The sequence below is a fragment of the Anolis sagrei genome, chromosome 3 (genome assembly GCF_037176765.1).
Source record: "Anolis sagrei isolate rAnoSag1 chromosome 3, rAnoSag1.mat, whole genome shotgun sequence".
NCBI classification, from domain to species: domain Eukaryota; kingdom Metazoa; phylum Chordata; class Lepidosauria; order Squamata; family Dactyloidae; genus Anolis; species Anolis sagrei.
Window position 1 is genome coordinate 176,157,506 of NC_090023.1, and position 22,184 is coordinate 176,179,689.

The following is a 22,184-nucleotide window of genomic DNA, read 5'->3' on the forward strand; positions in this document are numbered from 1 at the left end:
GAAATGATCCTGTTTATCACCTGGCTGCTGATGGGAGACAATGGCACTAATGGGCAATTACGCTGCTCTTGTTTCAAATCACAATTTTCCCTGTTATGCTGAGACTGAATAGGATTTTCAGAAAATGGAATACTGGTGGGCAGGAAAAGAGATTGAAAGATGGGCTCAAAGCCAACCTTAAAAACTCTGGCATAGGCACTGAGAACTGGGAAGCCCTGGCCCTTGAGTGCTCCAGTAGGAGGTCAGCTGTGACCAGCAGTGCTGTAAAATTTGAAAAGGCACAAATGGAGGGTGAAAGAGAGAAACGTGCCAAGTGGAAGGCGTGTCAAGCCAACCCTGTCCGGGACCTCCTTCTACCCGGAAACCAATGCCCTCACTGCGGGAAAACATGCAGATCAAGAATAGGGATCCACAGTCACCTACAGACCCACCGCCAGCACACCAATCTTGGAAGACAACCCTACTCAGACAACGAGGGATCACCTAAGTAAGCAAGAATAGGATTTTCAAGGAGGGGAAAAAAACATTTTGGATGTGTTGTCGAAGGCTTTCATGGCCGGGATCACTGGGTTGCTGTGAGTTTTTCAGGCTGTATGGCCATGTTCCTGATGTTTCACCTGCATCTGTGGCTGGCATCCTTAGAGGTTTGCTCAGAGGTCTCTTGGAAATGAGGAAAGTGGAGTGTGTGTGTGTATATATATATATTATCCATGCCCTGCCACGCATTGCTGTGGCCCAGTCTGTGTATATGTGTTTTGTGTGTCTATATATGTGTATATGTGTGTGTATTTGTGCATATGTGTATGTTTGTGTGTATGTATGTGGTTTTGTGCATGCGTTGTAATGAATGGGTTTGGGTTTTTTTTTGTTTTTGCTTTTTATGTCTCTTCTACTGTATTTTTCAGTGTGTTAATGAGTGATGGTTGAGAATGAACAAAAATCTGGTTACCAGTATTAAAAAACATCAGAATCAAGACAGTAAATAAAGAACAACAGGGAAACAGGAGAATTCCAGACAGCAAACAAGCAAGTGCAGTTAACACCTCCCAAACAAAGGATGCCTCTAGGCAACAACAGCCAGGCTACCTCTATGCAAATATCCTCACTGATTTATTTTAACTGCACGGCTACTCAATGCTATTCAAGCTTGCTAACTGCAACATTCACAGTTGCTTCAAACAGACAAGGGTTCTTTCTCCCACCCTGGACATTCCACAGATATATATATTCACTCCACTTGCCTCATTTCCAACAGAACTCTAAACAAACCTCCAAGGATGCCTGCCAGAGATGCAGGTGAAACGTCAGGAGAGAATGCTACTGGAACATCGCCATATAGCCCAAAAAACTCATAGCAACCCCACTTTTTGAATGGCAGGATACTGGTGACTTGGCATCTGCTTGCTATTGCAACTCTGCAGTTGATGTATATTTTGGAAAGAGGTGAATGATAAAAGATAGCATAAGTCTCTTAGTGCCTCCTCTTCCAAAAGTGTGCTGGTACGGCTGTACCAGGAGCTCCCACCTTATTTGCTTTGTATTAAATGTTTGCTTGCAGTCAGGGATTCTGCAAGAAGGTGGCTTCCTTTGGTTGCAGTCCTAGGGCTAGTCATCTGTCCATCATCGTTAAGTTGGTTCTGTCCCTTGCTCAGAGCAATTGGGAAGGGAAGGGAGCCATTTTTAGTTAGTCTCAGCAAGGAAAGCTAATGTACAGGACGTGTGCAAGCTTCCCCTATACAAAAGCTCCAACCCTTAAGACTTTCCGGGGGAAAACAGTCTTAAGAGTCTCCAAAGATTTCCAGGAAAACAGCCCTAAAGACCAAAGAACTCCAGCTGGAGAATATCTAAACCTTTACTGGTAGGTCCACTCGGTGCTTCGAGACGCAGTTCGACCCGGTAGCGGAGCCCACATCAGTAAGGGTTAGATTACAGTCAGCCTGGGAGAAGTTAAAAAAGGGATTTTCCTTTAAAGTAAAGAAGAAGTTATTGGAGACAGTTGCCTGTCCTTTGTGGGCAAGATTAGGAAGCCACCAGTTGCATAAAGCCTGGAAGCATTTGTTTAGCTTTATTGAAGACAAGAGAAGTTTCTGTTTGATTGTTCATTAATAAAAGACTTTGTTATACTTCACAAGCCATCTAAAGGTTATTTGTGGTGGAAAACCTCTGAGAACTTCTCCTTGGGCTTCCCGCTGGGCAAAGGTTGCACGTCCTGTTCTAAAGGAAATTCTTTACAGGCCCAGCGCGCGACAGAACAAAAAGAGGTTGCTTTGAATATCCCATTGATCAGGGGAAGCACAAAACAAAATAAACATCATAACCTCTTGATCAACCAAGCCCTCTGATTCACACCTAGAACACAAAATAGCTGATAGTTTCCATATTCTTGACATTGCATTGCCAGAGTGAAAACTGGCGAGGGCTCCTGCACCTTAATGGTTGCGTAGCATGGTTTCAGAAAGTCTCACTTGTTGCTTGATTGTTTGACAAGCACCAATTACTAAAATTACCTCTTATATCCATCCATTTATGACACAGAAGGCCTTTCCAGTTTGGGAAGGTTGTGAGGGTTGCAGTAACCTTCTTAATCACTAATATAAACAGCGAGCTTATTCTCTTGAGTTGTGAAAACCAGTTGAGAAGAAGGCAAAATCAACAAGGCATTGAATGCCTTAAGGTGCACAAAAGTTATACCATACACATGATCTTTCAGAGAGAAAAATTGTAAACAGGGATTTTAAACAATAGCCTGTAGCAAAAATACAGGGTTGAGTTTCCACCACAATGCTGGCTGAAAAGAAAACTAGATGGATGGGAACTGGAAGGGAATATTATGAAAGGGGTGAGGGCTAACTGGCAGGCTGGGACACAGAATGGGAACACTGGAGACTGCATGGTGTCCTTGTAATACAAATACCCTTTTCTTTGCCCTCCTGTCATATGGTCTGCAGTTGATGGTGGTCAGTGATGGAAGGGTTAATGTGAGTATTAGTTCTAGAGGGTTTGGTGATCTGTAAGTGGGAGTTCATGGGTGAAAGCAATTAGGGGTGGAGGTGTGCAGGAGATGGGTTGCAGCTGGGTGTTACTGGATTTAAGGAGCTAACCTTGGGACTGATTTTTGGGAGAAAAGTATCTGTTGTATTTTGGTGGTGGATGCTGCTGTTTTTTCCCCAGGTCTGTTAGATTTTTTGGTGTCCTGACCTGTCTCCTGTAATCCTGGAATCCTGGAACCTTGAACCTTTGGACTGGCTTTTGTCTATGGTATAGACTCTTGATCCCTGGACTTTGTTTATTGAACTCTCGGCATTTGACCATTGGACTGGACCCTTTTGACTACCAAGTTATTTTTGCTATCAGTTTTTGTTTATTCTGTAGCTGCGTGCTATCTTTGTGTTTTATATTTTGGACTATAAAAACAGCCAGCAAGTAAGTGTTGTTTTAATTAAACTGTTTGTTAAAACTGGGAGTTTGATTCATCTCTACCTAAATAAGGCAGAGCCCTAGCAATGTGACACCTCCTTCTCTTTGCCCACATCTCTTACCACAGTCTGGATTCCCATGCATCCGTGTTCCCGTCAGCTCTGTACCAAGATGGTCCACACACCAACACTCCCCACTACTCGAGTCACACTGCATCTTGCGATAGTATCCATCTTCATCACAGCTGGGGATAAAGGCCCCTGGGAAATAAAACCAGAAGCAAACTGTGATTGAAATGGAGCCCAATGAGGACATTGCAAATATATTACTGGAAAAGGTAAAGATTTCCCCTTGACATTAAGTCTAGTCGTGTCTGACTCTGGAGGGTGGTGCTCATCTCCATTTCTAAGCCAAAGGGCCAGCGTTGTCCATAGACGCCTCATAGATCATGTGGCCGGCATGAGAGCATAAAGTTCTGTTATGTTCTCACTGTAGTAGTACCTATTATACAGTGAGAACTGTAGTAATACCTATTATAAGGAGCCCCTGGTGACGCAGTGGGTTAAACCCCTGTGCCGGCAGGACTGAAGACCGACAGGTCGCAGGTTCGAATCTGGGGAGAGGTGGATGAGCTCCCTCTATCAACTCCAGCTCCTCATGTGGGGACATGAGAGAAGCCTCCCACAAGGATGATAAAAACATCAAATCATCCAGGCGTCCCCTGGGCAACGTCCTTGCAGACGGCCAATTCTCTCACACCAGAAGTGACTTGCAGTTTCTCAAGTCGCTCCTGACACGACAAAAAAAAAGTACCTATTATAGAATCACGCTGTAGAATTATAGAGTTGGAAGAGACCTCATGGGCCATCCAGTCCAACCCCCTACCAAGAAGCATCCAGCCTCTGTTTAAAAGCTTCCAAAAAAGGAGCCTTTACCACACTCCGGAGCAGAGAATTCCAGTGATGAACGGCTCTCACAGTCAGGAAGTTCTTCCTAATGTTCAGATGGAATCTCCTTTCTTGTAGTTTGAAGCCATTGTTCCGCGTCCTAGTCTCCAGGGCAGCAGAAAACAAGCTTGCTCCCTCCTCCCTATGGCTTCCTCTCACATATTTATACATGGCTATCATGTCTCCTCTCAGCCTTCTTTTCTTCAGGCTAAACATGCCCAGCTCTTTAAGTCGCTCCTCATAGGGTTTGTTCTCCTCACAGCTGTATGTTTTGAAGCTGAGGCTAATAGTGGGATCTCACAATACTCTGCAGATTCAAACTGCCAATCTTTCAGTCAGCAAGTTCTGCAGCTCAGTAGTTTAACCCGCTGCACTACGAGGGGCTTCACATATTTACCGGTACTTTAGAAAAAATCAGGCATGTACATACTTATCTAGGTGGCTTGTAAAAATGCTTTATGTCTTGTAAACAGGTTTTGCATGTTTTGTACATTGTACTTCAAGTCATTCTGAGATACGGTGATCATAAATCAGGGCAACTGCAGGAGGGAAACCTATCAAGGGGATTTTGTGGTAGGATTATTTGAGGAAGGGGAGGATGCCATTGCTTTCCTCTGAGGCAGAGAGAGTGATCTCCCCAAGATCACCCAATGGGGTTCCATGGTTGAGCAGGGATTCAAACCCTGGCTTCTGAGAGTCTTAACCTAACACTCAAACTATTACTGTATATCACACTGACTCAATTTTAAAAAGTCCACCAAAACAGTGGGACATTAGAAACGTGTGCGTCAAACGATGGGGACTGAAGCCTTTCTCAACTTACCTAAAAACGATTTTTTTCCAGCCACCCACCACTCACGTCATCATTTCTAAGCAGGTCTCTTTGAAAAAATGTCAAGCCTGATTGAACTGCTGAAATCAGCTCACCACGGGGTGAAATACAGAGGTGTAGCACAATAAAATAATAGTTTATCTAGAGACCAGTGACACGGGTCATAAAAAATGAAATGTTCCCTAAATACAGTGAAAGTATGACAGGAAGCAAACATAAGCCTGGCATTAAAAATCCAGTTTAGCTCAAAGGGACTGCGCTTTTCATGCATTGTATGTGGAATCAAGAGTAGTATTGCATTACATTCAAGATCGCAAACCGCTGGCTCCTAATTCAGCTTGCGTCATAGGAAATATAGGGATGGGGAAGGAACTCAGAACTGATATTGAAATGGCAATGGATCTGTACATAGATTTATTTATTTCATATCAAAAGCACTGCATAAATTAGTATGAAACTGATAAAAAATAGAAGGAGCGCAGGCAGCTAAGTATCTTTTGACCAAAAACGGGCAACAGCAATGGCACTGTCTGTAGCCTCCAACAATTCTTCCTCTGTACATGAGGCAGGGCATAGTGGACAAGCATACAGATGCAGAGTTGTCTGTTCTGCTCCACAGTCACACAAGGTGTGGGATTCTTTTAGGTAGTGCAATTTTGCCAAGTTGCCTTTTGATCTGCCCACTTCATTTCTGTGTGTTTTCAGGGACTTCAAAGTTGCCCATTCTTGGTTTGCCCCTGGAGGAAGACCCTCGTGGGGGGCCATCCAGTTGGGGTCTCCCGGTTTAGCTGCCCAGGGGATACCCATGCAGTGGGTGACTTTCACAGTGTTCAACCTTATTTCTCTCACATTTAGCATCAACTTCCCATCACACTTGGGGGGGGGGGGGGGGGGCAAAGAAGTCCAATGGGATTTTGGCCTGCATCAATAGGAGCATAGTGTCTAGATCTATTCCGCTTTGGTTAGACCACACTTGGAATATTGTGTCCAATTCTGGGCACCACAATTCAAGAGAGATATTGACAAGCTGGAATGTGTCCAGAGGAAGGCGACTAAAAAGATTAAGGGTCTGGAGAACAAGCCTTATGAGGAGCGGCTTAAGGAGCTGGGCATGTTTAGCCTGAAGAAGAGAAGGCTGAGAGGAGATATGATAGCCATGTATAAATATGTGAGAGGAAGTCACAGGGAGGAGGGAGCAAGCTTGTTTTCTGCTTCCTTGGAGACTAGGACACGGAACAATGGCTTCAAACTACAAGAGAGGAGATTCCATCTGAACACGAGGAAGAACTTCCTGACTGTGAGAGCCGTTCAGCAGTGGAACTCACTGCCCCGGAGTGTGGTGGAGGATCCTTCTTTAGAAGCTTTTAAACAGAGGCTGGATGGCCACCTGTCAGGGGTGATTTGAATGCAATATTCCTGCTTCTTGACAGGGGGTTGGACTGGATGGCCCATGAGGTCTCTTCCAACTCTTTCATTCTATGATTCTATGAATACCTGTTAGCTTGTAGAGTTTATCAACAGATGTAGGTTTAAGACATCCTGTGATTATTCTTCATGTTTAATTCAACGCTATGTTCACCTACTATGTTCATCCTTTCTACTGAATCAAGTATATATTGAATCAGTAGAAAGGATCTGCAATGATTTCTAACTCCCACTTACTTGATAATCACCATGACAAAAACATCACAAGGTTTAAGACATCCTGTGATTATTCTGCATGTTTCATTCAATGCTGTGTTCACTTGCTTTGCATGGGCAGACCTATGCCAAACAGAGCAGGCATACTCGGCAGTTGAGTAAGACAAGGCTAGGGCTGATGTTCTTACTAATTTTGGGTCTACACCCCATGTGCTGCCAGTAGGTTTCCGCAGGATGTTATTGCATGCAGCTACTTTGTGCTTAGTGTTCAAGCAGTGTAAGACTTGTTGAGTGTTTTGTAGGGGAGAAAATGTGCCCCTATGAAAATACATGCAAGGCTAAAATGTGTACATTTCAAATATAATCAGTAATGGTGTTTGAGATGTATTAAATTGCTTACATTTGAAAAAAAAAACATTCATGTAAGAAAGTGCATGTTTTGAAGCATGTACACTGACACAGGCTAGCTGTACGGAGCCTTGCAATCTGATATTTAAATGCAATAGAATGAGAGCACCGGTGGGAGATTGAGAAATTCCATAGCTGACAGATTTTTCACCTCTAAGTAATGGATGAACAACATGTCTAACCATCTGGTGATGGTGGCGCCTACATGTCCTCTGTTCAAATTCTGTCTTTCTTTCAGACGGACATTTGTGCAAGCTCTCAGCACCAATCCTCCCTGCCCCTGCTGCAAAATGATCAAAAGAAGACAGCCTGCTTTAGATGACTCTTATAGGGAATGTAGTGATGTATGCTTGTCTGATCTGATCCTTTTTAAAAAGAAGATCTATCAGCCAGAGCCAGACACAAAGGGCGTGTTATCAGAATTAAAGAACAAGATGCCCCTGAGTACATTTTAAACCTGAGGATTTTTTAAATGTGAATGTACACCATACATTCACATAAAAATGCCCTTTCTAGTTAGCATTGTTCCTTTTAGCAGCCTTATTTCAGTGGGGAATATGCAGGCAGTCCTAAAGTTATGAACAAGATAGATTCTAGGTTCTTGTGGGTTTTTTCGGGCTATAGAGCCATGTTCTAGAGGCATTTCTCCTGACGTTTCGCCTGCATCTATGGCAAGCATCCTCAGAGGTGCCATAGATGCAGGCGAAACGTCAGGAGAAATGCCTCTAGAACATGGCTCTATGGCCCGAAAAAACCCACAAGAACCTAGTGATTCCAGCCATGAAAGCCTTCGACAAGATAGATTCTGTACATTTGTTCTTAAGCTGAATTTGTTTGTAAGCCTGAACAGGTACATTTTAAGTGTAACTCCAGCAAAATAGATGTATCTATATCTATCTTTATGTTGGAGCTCAGTCTGTGATTGTGTTCCAGGATCAGGGTGCTTTGGATGTGGGGAGTGATGTCAATGAGTTTCAAAATGGCAATGGTTTGGTCAGTCATATTGATGGAGAGAATGACCAGGAGATCCCTGTTCAAAGTGTAGTTTCCCATGAGAATGTCCCTGAGGGGTGTGGGGATGATGGTGTGCTTTCTGCATTGTTACCAGAGAGTTCCCATGATAGGGAACATGAAAACAGCTCGGCACCTGGCCCAGCTGCAGAAATTAATGAGCAAATAGATAGATGCGAAGAGATTAGTCAAAACAGGAGAGCGGAACAGTGGCTTTGGCGGTCTGCCAGGCTCCAAGAGAAAAAGATAAGAAATTCTCAGTTAAAACAAAACCAATTTCTGAATGCTAGAGACAGTTAAAAATTAAATATGAAAAGCAAACAACAGATCAGCTGAAAATATGAAGAATGTTTTTGTCGTGGGGATTATTAAGTAAGTGGGAGTTAGAAATCCACATAGAAATCCACACCCACATATTTTGGGACCCAGAAGCAGTCCCGGAACCGAACCCCAGTGGACATCAAGTGGCCACTGTATATGGAAATATACTTTTTTATGTGTCAGGAGCAATTTGAAAAACTGCAAGTTGCTTCTGGTGTGAGAGAACTGGCCGTCTGCAAGGATGTTGTCCAGGGGATGTCTGGATGTTTTACCATCCTGTGGGAGGATTCTCTCATGTCCCAGGCACATACTAACACTGATATATGTACCCTTTAAACTGTTTTGGGAGAATGAGAACACTTCCACCAATCTGCTCCATCAACCCATGAATATATGTTGCTAAGTCCACATTTCCATGACTCACCAGGTTTCTTTTTTGCTGCTTCCTGGATCTGAATCCTCTCCAGTTCAACCAGGCAGGGAGGCTCTGTAAAATCCAAAGTAAACAGTCCATCCATACAAGTGTTGTCAAACCATGTCAGAATATTTCAGCCTAGGCATGCCTGGAAACCATGTCTTGTACACTTCCAGTTTACAAAATGGGTCTAAAATGGCCAGAGAAGTCCTAGAATGTGGCAAAATGCCCCACACAATCTAGTGACTGCATTTAGGGCAATTTTCTTCAAAAGATTGACTCAAGGAAAGCTGTAGGGGCCATCAAAATGATCCTGGGGAGCACATGCAGCTTGCATAACCTTTGCCTCTTTTCTAGTCCTGTGTAGAGGATTGTTCAACTAATATACGAGGGTTGAATGAAAAGTAATGCCTCCACCTTTGTTATTTGAGTTTGGATAGGAATATTTTAATAAATCAAATACAGAAATAATCCTTAGAATGTGGTCTTTAACTATGACTATTAACTTTCCCACATAATCACCAGACAATTGGATACATTTCTGCCAACAATGAACAAGTTTTCTGAGGCTGTCACGGAAGAAGTTGACACTCTGTGCACAGATCTTCCGATAGCCAAGCAACATGAGCCACACGTTCTTGTGAAATGCCGATTGTGCTTATAATTTCTCTCTGAGTGATACGACGATCATCCTGAATCAATCTGTCAAACTTTTGCTTGTGAAGGCTTTCCTAATCTCTCCGGGCAATGAGTTCCAGAGTTGGGGGGCCACAGAGGAGAAGGCTCTCTCCCTTGCACCTATAAGGCAAGCCTGAGAAACTGGCAAGGGTGAAAGAAGGGCCTCCCCTGAAGATCGGAGAGTTCAGTCTGGTTCATGGAGAGAGATACGATAATTCACATTCTTGTGAAATGCCAATTTTGCTTGAAATTTCTCTCTGAGTGATATAACAATTGTACTGAATCAATCTGTCAACCTTTTCCTTGTGAAACTCAGTGGTTGCTGTCACAGGATGCCCAACTCTTTGCTTGTCACGCAGGTCAGATGTTCCCACCTCAACATCTTTAAACTTTCTCACCCAACGACGCACAGTACTCACATCAACACAATCACCACAAAAAGCTTGCATTCTCTGATGAATCTCCTTTGGGGTGACACCTTCTGCTGTCAAGAATTCGATGACTGGATGATGCCTAAGTCGCATTGACTGACCGTCTGTGCAGGGTCCCATACTTTGCACTTTAACAACACAACCATTCAATGCTAAGGCTTCCCACCAAAATGGAACTGTAGAGGAGAGTCTACCGAACAAGCCAGTACCTGCCGCATACCAGTACTGCCATCTGTTGAGGAGTTATGAAGGTGGAGGCATTACCTTTATACAACCCTGGTATTTTGCACAAATATGAAGAAACTGAGACCCTGAGAACAGCTCCAACAAACAGGCTCACATTCCCTGCTGATAAAATTATAATGCTATACCATGCAGTTAAACTGTATTCTGGAACTGCATTATCTGGCAGTGTCAATGGAGCAAAGGATGGTGGCCCAATCCTTACTCCATTCCTTCCCTGGGATGTGTGCATGGCTTCCTTCCCTAGCTTTCCAAGGGCCCTTCCAGACAAGCCCTATATCCCAGTATCAGATCCCAGGTTTTCTGCTTTAAACTGGATTATATGAGTCCACACTGTCAGATAATATGGGATAAACAAAAACCTGGGATCAGATCCTGGAATATAGGGTCCCTAAAGACCTGGTTTTTAAAGGTTGATCAAAAATGAATGCAAGCCTCCCTTCTCTACTATCTCTTTTACTATTGCGGCTGCATGAATGTTTTAGCATGTTTTCATATTTTTATATATATTGCACTGTTTTCTCAGTGTAAACTACATTGCAGACGTGGGGAGGATTGGTCCTGAGTGATAGTATAGAAATACTGCAAGTAAATAAACAAAACAGATTGCTGTTAAGGTTAAATACTCAGCATTGTATTATTACTACTGTTTGGGGTTTCTGCTTGAACCAACTGAAACACGGCACCATCATAACACATTAATATCTGTCAAGAAGCCCTTAGCTTTGTTCCCAGAAACCCGACAGCAGCAGTGTCATAAATGAATGAGTGGGAGAAGCGTTCAGTCAACTTGACAGCCGGTGCGTGTCTTCAAGTGTCTACTACAATGATTAGCACTCCATATGGAATGACAATACCCAACCGGCTGAAAGCCACAAACACAAAACACCGCGCCGCTTTCAGAAGGAAACCTTGGGTTGACGCACTCTCTCTCCAGAAGCAGAAGCACCACTCTGCGGTGGAGACGCGCCCGTCCTTGTAGGTGTCACAGGAATTGAAGAAAGGCCGGATGCATATCTCGTATTTGTCCAGGTTGATGGCTGCCAACTCGGTCTGGTCCAGGAAAAGGTCGCTGTTGGTGTCCAGCTTGGAGAACATCCAGCCAATGGAGTCTTTGCAACTGGCCACCAGGCTCTTGTCCAGCACTGCAAAAGAAGCACAAGGCAGGAAAGAAAAGTAAGACAAAGCAAAGGTACTTTGGTGTTTCCCCAACATACAGTATAGCATACTTACAAACACATATCTGTGGGATCCGTTTCAACAGTTTTGCTTTCCCACATTTGACAAAATACATCCTTTTCAAGGATTGTTAACATGACTTTATGGTATGCTTCCACCAAAGGTTGGCCATAAAGTCATGTTGGAAGACATAGTGATGCCTAGATGGATTCCAACTACCAAGTTTGCAAAATCTGTTTCTTTTTCTTTTTCTTTTTAATCTCTGTGTTTGTTTTGTTCTGTTAGAATTGTAACACAATGGTATGGTTGCTGATGACACGATAAATAAATAATGGTCTCCAGCACAATTCTATGGTATGCTTCCAATGGCAGTAATTCATTCAATACTACCTGCGATTTTGCATATTTACATGAAGTCCTAGAATGTATCCCCACAACATATATAGCCAAAAAAACTCACAGCAACCCAGCATATGCAGTATATACATATATTGGACAACTAATGAATTTTTTTTTGTCGTGTCAGGAACAACTTGAGAAAACTGCAAGTCGCTTCTGGTATGAGAGAATTGGCCGTCTGCAAGGACGTTGCCCAGGCGATGCCCGGATGTTTTGATGTTTTACCATCCTTGTGAGAGGCTTCTTTCATGCCTCCGCATGAGGAGCTGGAGCTGATAGAGGGAGCTCATCTGCGCTCTCCCCAGATTCAAACCTGCAACCTGTCGGTCTTAAGTCATGCCGGCACAGGGGTTTAACCCACTGCGCCACTGGGGGCTCCAATGGTTGATGAGTACTCTGTATTCTGCAAATCTGTAGATGCAGAATTTTGATGTAAACTTAACAACCTGAGAATATTATTATTTTATCGAACTGTTAACTAAGTGTTGGGCTTAGTATTAATAGGTTGAGGGTTGCAGAGGGCAGTCTTTGTAGATCTGATGGCCACACAACCTAACACATTTTTATTTCTGGGAAGCCAATGACTGTTTTAAGGATGAAAAGCATACAATATACCCATAAAGGAATATTTATACTATGCATGTGGGTTTTTGACTGAAAAAAAAAAAGGTTTTCCAGTCAAAATTTTTGGGTGAGGTGCCATGTGGTTTCAAGGGTCAACTACCTTCCATTAAAGGACAGCCAATAAGATATACTACTCCTTGGGAAACAGCAGTCTATTGATTTTATACCCCTCTCCCCCTCCCCACACCCACACCCTCTGGGAACAGTACTTGTCTTCATTTAAATATTATTTTAATTGAACAATTACAGAAAGATAATGGTTCAGTTCTTTATATCTTTCTTTTCCTTTGACTTTATCTATCAATCTTCCCCTTTTGTGAACCCAATTCTTCTTGATTTGGCATGATGTATATTTGGCTTTTCTCTCAAAGTTGTAGTCTTGGAGCATATAGTCTGCTAGGTAACGGTACCATTTTTTAACTTCCCATTTTCTATGGTCTTTCCACCCCAAGGCCACAGTTGCTTGGGAGGCAACTATCATGTATTTTTCAATTTCCCCCTAAACTTTGATATTTTCATTCTTGTCCAACTTCTGGGTGAAAAATTATTTTTTAAATTGAAAACCAATTTATGTACTATTAATTCTTCCATTTCCTTCTTTACCTTATCATAAAATTATTCTACTCTATCACATTCCCACCACATATGTATATAGGGGCCATTTTTTCCACATCTGTGCCAACAAAATTTTGTGGTTGATTTAGTTATGTTGTTGTTGTTCATTCGTTCAGTCGTCTCCGACTCTTCGTGACCTCATGGACCAGCCCATGCCAGAGCTCCCTGTCAGCCGTCACCACCTCCAGCTCCTTCAAGGTCAGTCCAGTCACTTCAAGGATGCCATCCATCCATCTTGCCCTTGGTTGGCCCCTCTTCCTTTTGCCTTCCACTTTCCGCAGCATGATTGTCTTCTCTAGGCTTTGCTGTCTCCTCATGATGTGGCCAAAGTACTTCAACTTTGTCTCTAGTATCCTCCCCTCCAATGAGCAGTTGGGCTTTATTTCCTGGAGGATGGACTGGTTGGATCTTCTCGCAGTCCAAGGCACTCTCAGAACTTTCCTCCAACACCACAGTTCAAAAGCATCGATCTTCCTTCGCTCAGCCTTCCCTAAGGTCCAGCTCTCACATCTGTAGGTTACTACAGGGAATACCATGGCTTTGACTAGGCGGATCTTTGCTGCCAGTGTGATGTCTCTACTCTTTACTATTTTATCGAGACTGGACATTGCTCTCCTCCCAAGAAGTAAGCGTCTTCTGATTTCCTGGCCACAGTCTGCATCTGCAATAATCTTTGCGCCTAGAAATACAAAGTCTGTCACGGCCTCCACTTTTTCTCCATCTATTTTCCAGTTGTCAATCATTCTTGTTGCCATAATCTTGGTTTTTTTTTATGTTTAGCTGCAACCCGGCTTTTGCGCTTTCTTCTTTCACCTTGATTAGAAGGCTCCGAAAGCAGCTCCTCCTCGCTTTCGGCCATTAGAGTGGTGTCATCTGCATATCTGAGGTTGTTAATGTTTCTTCCAGCAATTTTCACCCCAGCTTTACATTCATCAAGCCCCGCACATCGCATGATGTCTTCTGCATACAAGTTAAAAAGGTTGGGTGAGAGTATGCAGCCTTGCCGTACGCCTGTCCCAATCTTGAACCAGTCTGTTGTTCCGTGGTCAGTTCTTACTGTTGCTACTTGGTCCTTGTACAGATTCCTCAGGAGAGAGAAAAGGTGGCTTGGGATGCCCATCCCACCAAGAACTTGCCACAATTTGTTATGATCCACACAGTCAAAGGCTTTAGAGTAGACAATGAAGCAGAAATAGATGTTTTTCTGAAACTCCCTGCCTTTCTCCATTATCCAGCGGATATTGGCAATCTGGTCTCTCGTTCCTCTGCCTTTTCTAAACCCGGCTTGAACATCTGGCAACTCTCGCTCCATGTATTGCTGGAGTCTTCCTTGCAGGATCTTAAGCATTACCTTACTGGCATGAGAAATAAGGGCCACTGTACGGAGGTTTGAGCAGTCTTTCGCATTTCCTTTTTTTGGTATGGGGATATAAGTTGATTTTTTCCAGTCTGATGGCCATTCTTGTGTTTTCCATATTTGCTGGCATATGGCATGCATCACCTTGACAGCATCATCTTTTAAGATTTTAAACAGTTCAGCTGGGATCCCATCGTCTCCTGCTGCCTTGTTGTTAGCAATGCTTCTTAAGGCCCATTCAACCTCACTCCTCAGGATATCTGGTTCTAATTCATTCACCACACCGTCAAAACTATCCTCAATATTATTATCCTTCCTATACAGATCTTCTGTGTAGTCTCGTCACCTTCTCTTGATCTCTTCAGCTTCTGTTAGGTCCCTGCCATCTTTGTTTCTTATCATACCAATTTTTGCCTGAAATTTACCTCCAATGTTTCTAATTTTCTGGAAGAGGTCTCTTGTCCTTCCTATTCTGTTAATTTAGTTATGTGCGCTAGTTTAATAGGGGTTCTGTACACAAGTGGGAGATAAAGGTGAAATAGGTAAGGATAAGAACACTAAGAAAATAATATTTATTATGTATTCTGAAATGGTGATGGATTGTGATATTATTCTACATGTGTCAGCAATAAAAACATATATTTTAAAAAAGAGAGAAACATCAGTCTGTGTGAACTCCAAAGGAGAGCAAAGTAGAACTTGGAGAAGTCAACGGTGGCAGAAATTCATCAATACTAAATCATTAAAATGATCTAATCAGTAGATCTTAACACATTGATTCATTGACTGAACCCAAAACATTATTAAACTGTAAAATATCATCTGGAATGATGAAGGGAATGTAATGAACAATGATGAAATAGTCTCATTTGGTATTTTTACAATTAAAGCAATGAATTTAAAAGTTGTTGTTGATAAGTTTAACACATTAAGGTTATGGATTATTTCAGTAATTTATTTGCAGCCTCTGTGGATTTTTTTAGAGAAGCAAAACCATCAAGAAACAAGGCTTTGGAGAATAAGCACAACATTGAGATGGAAAAGGGGAAGGAGACATGAGTAACTACGGAAAATTAAGGGGCAGCATTAGGTCCGCAAGAAATATTGGAGGGTTGCATCCTTAATTGGATTGACCCTCAAACACTCTTTAGAGGAGTTGGGGACATTCCCTAGCATGTTTTGTGGGCTCTCTGGGCCTCCAAATAGCATTTTGAGGCAAAGGGTATTTGGGGGGATATTTATTTAGGAAGATAGATGCTTTTGAACTGGGATGTTGGAGGAAAATGCTGAGAGTGCCTTGGACAGCGGGAAGATCCAACCCATCCATACTTCAAGAAATAAAGCCTGACTGCTCATTGGAGGGAAGAATAGTAGAGGCCAAGATGAAGTACTTTGGCCACACCATGAGAAGAAAGGAAAGCTTAGAGAAGACAATGATGCTGGGGAAAATGGAAGGAAAAAGGAAGAGGGGCCGACCAAGGGCAAGGTGGATGGATGGCATCCTTGAAGTGACTGGATTGACCTTGAAGGAGCTGGAGGTGGTGACGACTGACAGGGAGCTCTGGCGTGGGCTGGTCCATGAAGTTACGAAGAGTCGGAAACAATTGAATGAATGAACAGCAACAACATTTATTTAGACCTCTGGGGTTATGGGGTGGAATCCCAACATAGTGGAAAGGTTGTCTCCACACATCTTGGATGTCATTTTGAACATGGTTTGTTTTTGAATTTTTGATTCCCCAGGAGCACAAAAATAGCCTGCAGGGGTGGGGGGCTCCTTCCTAGGAGGCTTTTAAGCAGAATTTGGATGGCCATCTGTCGGGTGTTCTTTGATTGTGCTTTTCCTGCATGGCAGGGGGTTGGACTGGATGGCCCATGTGGTCTCTTCCAAGTCTATGATTCTATAATTCTATGACTCTCTTATTATATAAATAACTAACTATTCTTTATGACTTCAGAGATGGAGCCAAAATACAAAGGCCAAGCTTGACCAACTCTCAGAATGGCTTCTAATTGGGAGGCAGAAATCATTTAGTATTGCATGCACTGCTTTGCTACTCCCCACTGTAAAAGGACACACATATAATGCATGAAAGTTTAATTTGTATAATTTATAAAGTTTAATGAATTCTACTTTCCTTCGGAGCAGAGGTTTTATTTATTTAAAGCCTGTACTGTGTATGCCCAGTCTTGGAACTGGTGATTTTTTTTTGCCTGATTGTTTCCCCTCTGTTGTTTTGCTGTTATAATTTTAGAGTTTTTTAATACTGGTAGCCAGATTTTGTTCATTTTCATGGTTTCCTCCTTTCTGTTGAAATTGTCCACATGCTTGTGGATTTCAATGGCTTCTTTGTGTAGTCTGACATGGTGGTTGTGAGAGTGGTCCAGCATTTCTGTGTTCTCAAATAATATGCTGTGTCCAGGTTGGTTCATCAGGTGCTCTGCTATGGCTGATTTCTCTGGTTGAAGTAGTCTGCAGTGCCTTTCGTGTTCCTTGATTCGTGTTTGGGCAATGCTGCGTTTGGTGGCCCCTATGTAGACTTGTTCACAGCTGCATGGTATATGGTAGACTCCTAGAGAAGTGAGCAAATCCCTCTTGTCCTTTGCTGAATGTAGCATTTGTTGGATTTTCTTAGTGGGTCTGTAGATAGTTTTATGTTGTGTTTCCTCATCAGCTTCCCTATGCGGTTAGTGGTTCCCTTGATGTATGTCAAGAACACTTTTCCTCTGGGTGGATCTTTGTCTCGACTCTCATGGCTTGCTCTCAGTTTTGCAGCTCTTCTGATGTCTGAGGTAGAGTATCCATTGGCCGCATAGGGAAGCTGATGAGGATAGTTTGTATGTTGTGTTTCCTCATCAGCTTCCCTAGGCGGCCAATGGCTACTCCACCTCAGACATCAGAAGAGCTGCAAGACCGAGAACAAGCCTCGAGAATAAAGACAAAGATCCATCCAGAGGAAAAGTGTCCTTGCCATACATCAAGGGAACCACTGACCACATTGGGAAGCTGATGAGGAAACACAACATACAAACTATCTACAGACCCACCAAGAAAATCCAACAAATGCTACGTTCAGCAAAGGACAAGAGGGATCCTCTCACTTCTGCAGGAGTCTACCGTGTACCATGCACGGTAGACCACCAAACGTAGCATTGCCCAAACACGAATCAAGGAACTTGAAAGGCACTGCAGACTACTTCAACCAGAGAAATCAGCCATAGCAGAGCACCTGATGAACCAACCTGGACACAGCATTTTATTTGAGAACACAGAAATGCTGGACCTCTCTCACAACCAGCATGTCAGACTACACAGAGAAGCCATTGAAATACACAAGCATGTGGACAATTTCAACAGAAAGGAGGAAACCATGAAAATGAATAATATCTGGCTACCAGTATTAAAAAACTCTAAAATTACAACAGCACAACAACAGAGAGGAAACAAACAAGGACATCTAATCATATCTCAACAAAAGTTTGCTCTAGGCACTGTCAGGCCATTATATGCTAATCAAGGTGGTCAGTTGAAACATTCCCGCCTAGCTCCAGCAGAAAAGAGTCCTTTGTCTCACCCTGGTCATTCCACAGATATATAAACCTTTTTTTTCTAGTTCCAACAGACCTCACTACCTCTGAGGATCCTTGCCATAGATGCAGGCGAAACGTCAGGAGTGAATGCCTCTAGACCATGGCCATATAGCCCGAAAATATCTACCACAACCCAGTGATTCCGGCCATGAAAGCCTTCGACAATACATTGAACAAAAATCATGTTACATAGTGTGATCAAATCCACGAAGTCAAAACCGTAAATGTGAATGGATGACTCTACACCCCTGGAAGAAGAACACAGAGGCAGTCTATTCCAAAGATGTTGATTTCCACTCTGAGTTCATTCCTCAAAGTATCCCCAAAGTTTCCTTCTAGGAAAACCAGATGCCACTGAGGGAATTGGAGCCAGGGCATTTCCTCTACTACTCCGGCTTCCCCTTTTAGCCTTTGCTCAATGTGGGATGATGTGTCCATCTGTTTGGCTCCAGATGGACTCTGTAGCAGCTGGTGGAAAGCGGCCACGGCTCATTGGTCTGCTGACGAAAGCCAAAGGACAAAAACACAAGCCAAGGGTGGCTGAAGAGCAGCTGCCAGAAAGGCAGAGAGAGCTGCTGACTTCATCCAACGCAATCCCTGTGGGAGAAGCATCCGTCCCGGCAGTTTCTGTTCACTGACATTTAAGCTAACAATCTTCTTCCTGGCCGGTCGCACTTCTCACACTCCCTGCGTGCTTTGGGACCAATCTGCCAGCTCTGCTCAACGACTGGGGACTTTTTTTTTAATAAGCAGGCAAAAATGTTGGCCTTGCTGTGCTCTCATGGCAATGGCAGAGTGGGCGACCCACGCATTGCCTCTAACTGGCAGTGAGCAAATGTGTATGACTTAATTGGGGGGAAAATCAGACTCACCATGGACTTCCTGCAACTATTGCTTTACTGCAGCCACAACCAAACGAAAATCACTCTTTTGGAAATTTTCCCAGGCTACAAAAGTACATCTATATTACACACCACTTTTACATGGAAGCCATGGGTTTGTCATTTGGGTAGGTACAGTTGGCCCTCTATATCCACAGATTTTGTATCCAGTGTTACCATTTTACTCTGCCGTGGGATGATATTCCAGTGAATATCAAGGGTCCACTGTACTTAGAATTCAGTGCTTGCAAAGAGGCCACAAAGTACTGGAAAATGATACATCTTAAATTACAAAAAAATACTTAAAAGGACTTTTCCAAGAAAACCGGAATATTACTTATTAGGCCAGGGGTCCACAAACCTTTTAAACAGAGGGCCAGGCCACAGTCCCTCAAACTGTTGGAGGGCCAGATTATAATTAAGAAAAATGAATGAATTCGTATACACACTGCACATATCTTATCTGTAACGCAAAAAACACTTTAAAGTAATACAATACTTAAAATGAAGAACAATTTTAATAAATATAAGCTTATTAGTATTTCAATGGGGAGTGTGGGCTTGCTTTTGGCTGATGAGATAGGATTGTTGTTGTTGTGTGCTTTCATGTCATTTCAGACAGGTTGACCCTAAGGGAGGGTCGGGTAAATGACCTTGGAGGGCGGTATCTGGCCCCCGGGCCTTAGTTTGAGGACCCCTGTATTAGGAATTACAGATTCGGAATTGACCCTGGACTTAAACAACGATATATTATTTACATATATGAACACCCTGCGGCTCCTCCATGATGACATGATGGCAACAGTCTTGGACAGCAGTGGCTCCCAAAGTAACCCATTTAAGGTGGAATCAGGTGTCAAACAGGGATGTGTTATTGTCCCAACTTTATTCTCCATCTTCATCAAGTGGGCGCTAGAAATAATATCATACGAAAGCTGACTGGCACAACCTGGGGATCACAACCAGACACAGTGAAGACATCTGCCCTTGCGCTATGCTACTCTGCTGCTGAGTACGCATGCCCAGTGTGGAACACATCTCACCATGCTAAAACAGTGGATGTGGCTCGTAATGAAACATGCTGCATTATCACGAGGTGTCTGTGCGCAACACCACTGGAGAAACTACACTGTCTAGCCGGTATTGCACCACCTGACATCTGCCGGGAAATAGCAGCCAATAGTGAAAGGACCAAGGCAGTGACATCTCCAGCTCATATCCTCTTTGGGTATCAGCCAGCATGTCAACGACTTAAATCAAGAAATAGTTTTCTAAGATTTACAGAGACACTCGCTGGAACACCCCAGCAAGTGAGAGTCCAAAACTGGCAGGCTCAAACCCAGAACTTCAATCAATGGCTGATACCAAATAAGAGACTCCCCCCTGGGCACACAGAAAACTGGGCAACTTGGAAGGCACTGAACAGATTGTGCTCTGGCACCATGAGATGCAGAGCCAACCTTCAGAAATGGGGCTACAAAATGGAATCCACAACATGCGAGTGTGGAGAAGAGCAAATCACTGACCACCTGCTGCAATGCAACCTGAGCCCTGCTACATGCACCATGGAGGACCTTCTTATAGTAACACCAGAGGCACTCCAAGTGGCCAGATACTGGTCAAAGGACATTTAATCAACTACCAAGCTTGCAAACTTGGTGTCTTGTTTGTTTGTTAAAAAAATGCAATACAACCGTTTGTGTTGGCTTGCTCTTGACACTATAAATAAAATATTTTACTCTGCCGTGGGATGATATTCCAGTGAATATCAAGGGCCCACTGTACTTAGAATTCAGTGCTTGCAAAGAGGCCACAAAGTACTGGAAAATGATACATCTTGAATTACAAAAAATACTTAAAAGGACTTTTCCAAGAAAACCGGAATATTACTTATTAGGCATTACAGATTTGGAATTAACCCTGGACTTAAACAACGATATATTATTTACATATATGACCACTGCAGCAAGGATATTGTATGCGAAAAAGTGGAAGCTGGAATTGGATAATTGGATAAGTAAAGTAAGAGAAATCAAAGACTTGGACACATTAACTGTTTTTATTGAAAAGGATCTCGGGCACCCCCGGTGGCGCAGTGGGTTAAACCCCTGTGCCAGCAGGACTGAAGACTGACAGGTCGCAGATTCGAATTCGGGGAGAGGCAGATGAGCTCCCTCTACCAGCTCCAGCTCCTCATGCAGGGACATGAGAGAAGCCTCCCACAAGGATGACAAAACATCACATCATCTGGGTGTCCCCTGGGCAACGTCCTTGCAGACGGCCAAGTCTCTCACACCAGAAGGGACTTGCAGTTTCTCAGGTCGCTCCTGACACGACAAAAAAACCCAGATAAAATTGACGAATTGGAAACTCTTTGAAGACTATAAAAAAGATAAAAACCAACTTATAATAAGACAAAGGAAATTGGAAAATTAGGGACCCTCGGTTCCCATTCCCACCTTTTTCTTTTTTAAAATTTTATTCAGTATAACATTTTTATTGTTATTTTTTTAAATTAAAAAAACTATCATTAAGAAATGTATAATCGCAGATGCTTAGAAGAGACTTTTTTTTTTACTTTTTACTTTTTTTCTTTTTTCTCTTTTTCTGGACAGTGTTGGAAAGTTCTATACACTTTTTTTCTACTTTCTTTTCTTTACCTCATTGTTCCATTTCTTTCCATGTATATTCTATACTTATATTTCCTACTTTTCTTTTTACCATATTGTTCCACCTCTTTTTATGTAAATAATATTCTCTTCTGGAGTGATTAATAAAAAATAGTTTAAAAAAAGAATTATAATAATATAATAAACTTTATTTATACCCCACCACCATCTCCCCAACGGGGACTCGGGGCGGCTTCAGTGCTTTAAAACACTCTTCTGAACAGATGTTGAGGGAAATGGCCATGAAAAGATAGTTTGTAGGGCTTACACAGCAAACTGGCATATTTCTATCATAATGTGGAATATATATCGATAGGTTTAGCAATCAGAGCTGGTGGCTCCCATGCTAGTGGGAGTAGCGAACTGCCTCCAGGTTTTAGTCCAAACTTCATAGAAGCTATTGAAGATGCCGGACCTCTTTAGTGGAAAGGGATCAGTACCATGGATAGCTCTTTTAACCCTAAGAGTGGATTTACCATGTCACTGATATGGAAGCACCTACTCTACCCAACACTGAAGTTTAGA

The 22,184-nt window shown here is 42.8% G+C and overlaps 1 protein-coding gene across 1 annotated transcript in view; it reads right to left on the reverse strand.

Moving 5' to 3' along the window:
- LOC132770172 (testican-2-like) overlaps positions 1 to 22,184 on the reverse strand; it is a 169,833-nt gene that overhangs the window by 10,124 nt on the left and 137,525 nt on the right. Inside the window, exons 7-9 of the mRNA XM_067466257.1 lie at positions 11,271 to 11,489; positions 9,002 to 9,064; positions 3,540 to 3,677 (exon numbers count right to left, since the gene is read on the reverse strand). Coding sequence (XP_067322358.1) covers positions 3,540 to 3,677; positions 9,002 to 9,064; positions 11,271 to 11,489 — 420 coding nt within the window. The remainder of the gene's footprint in view (positions 1 to 3,539; positions 3,678 to 9,001; positions 9,065 to 11,270; positions 11,490 to 22,184) is intronic.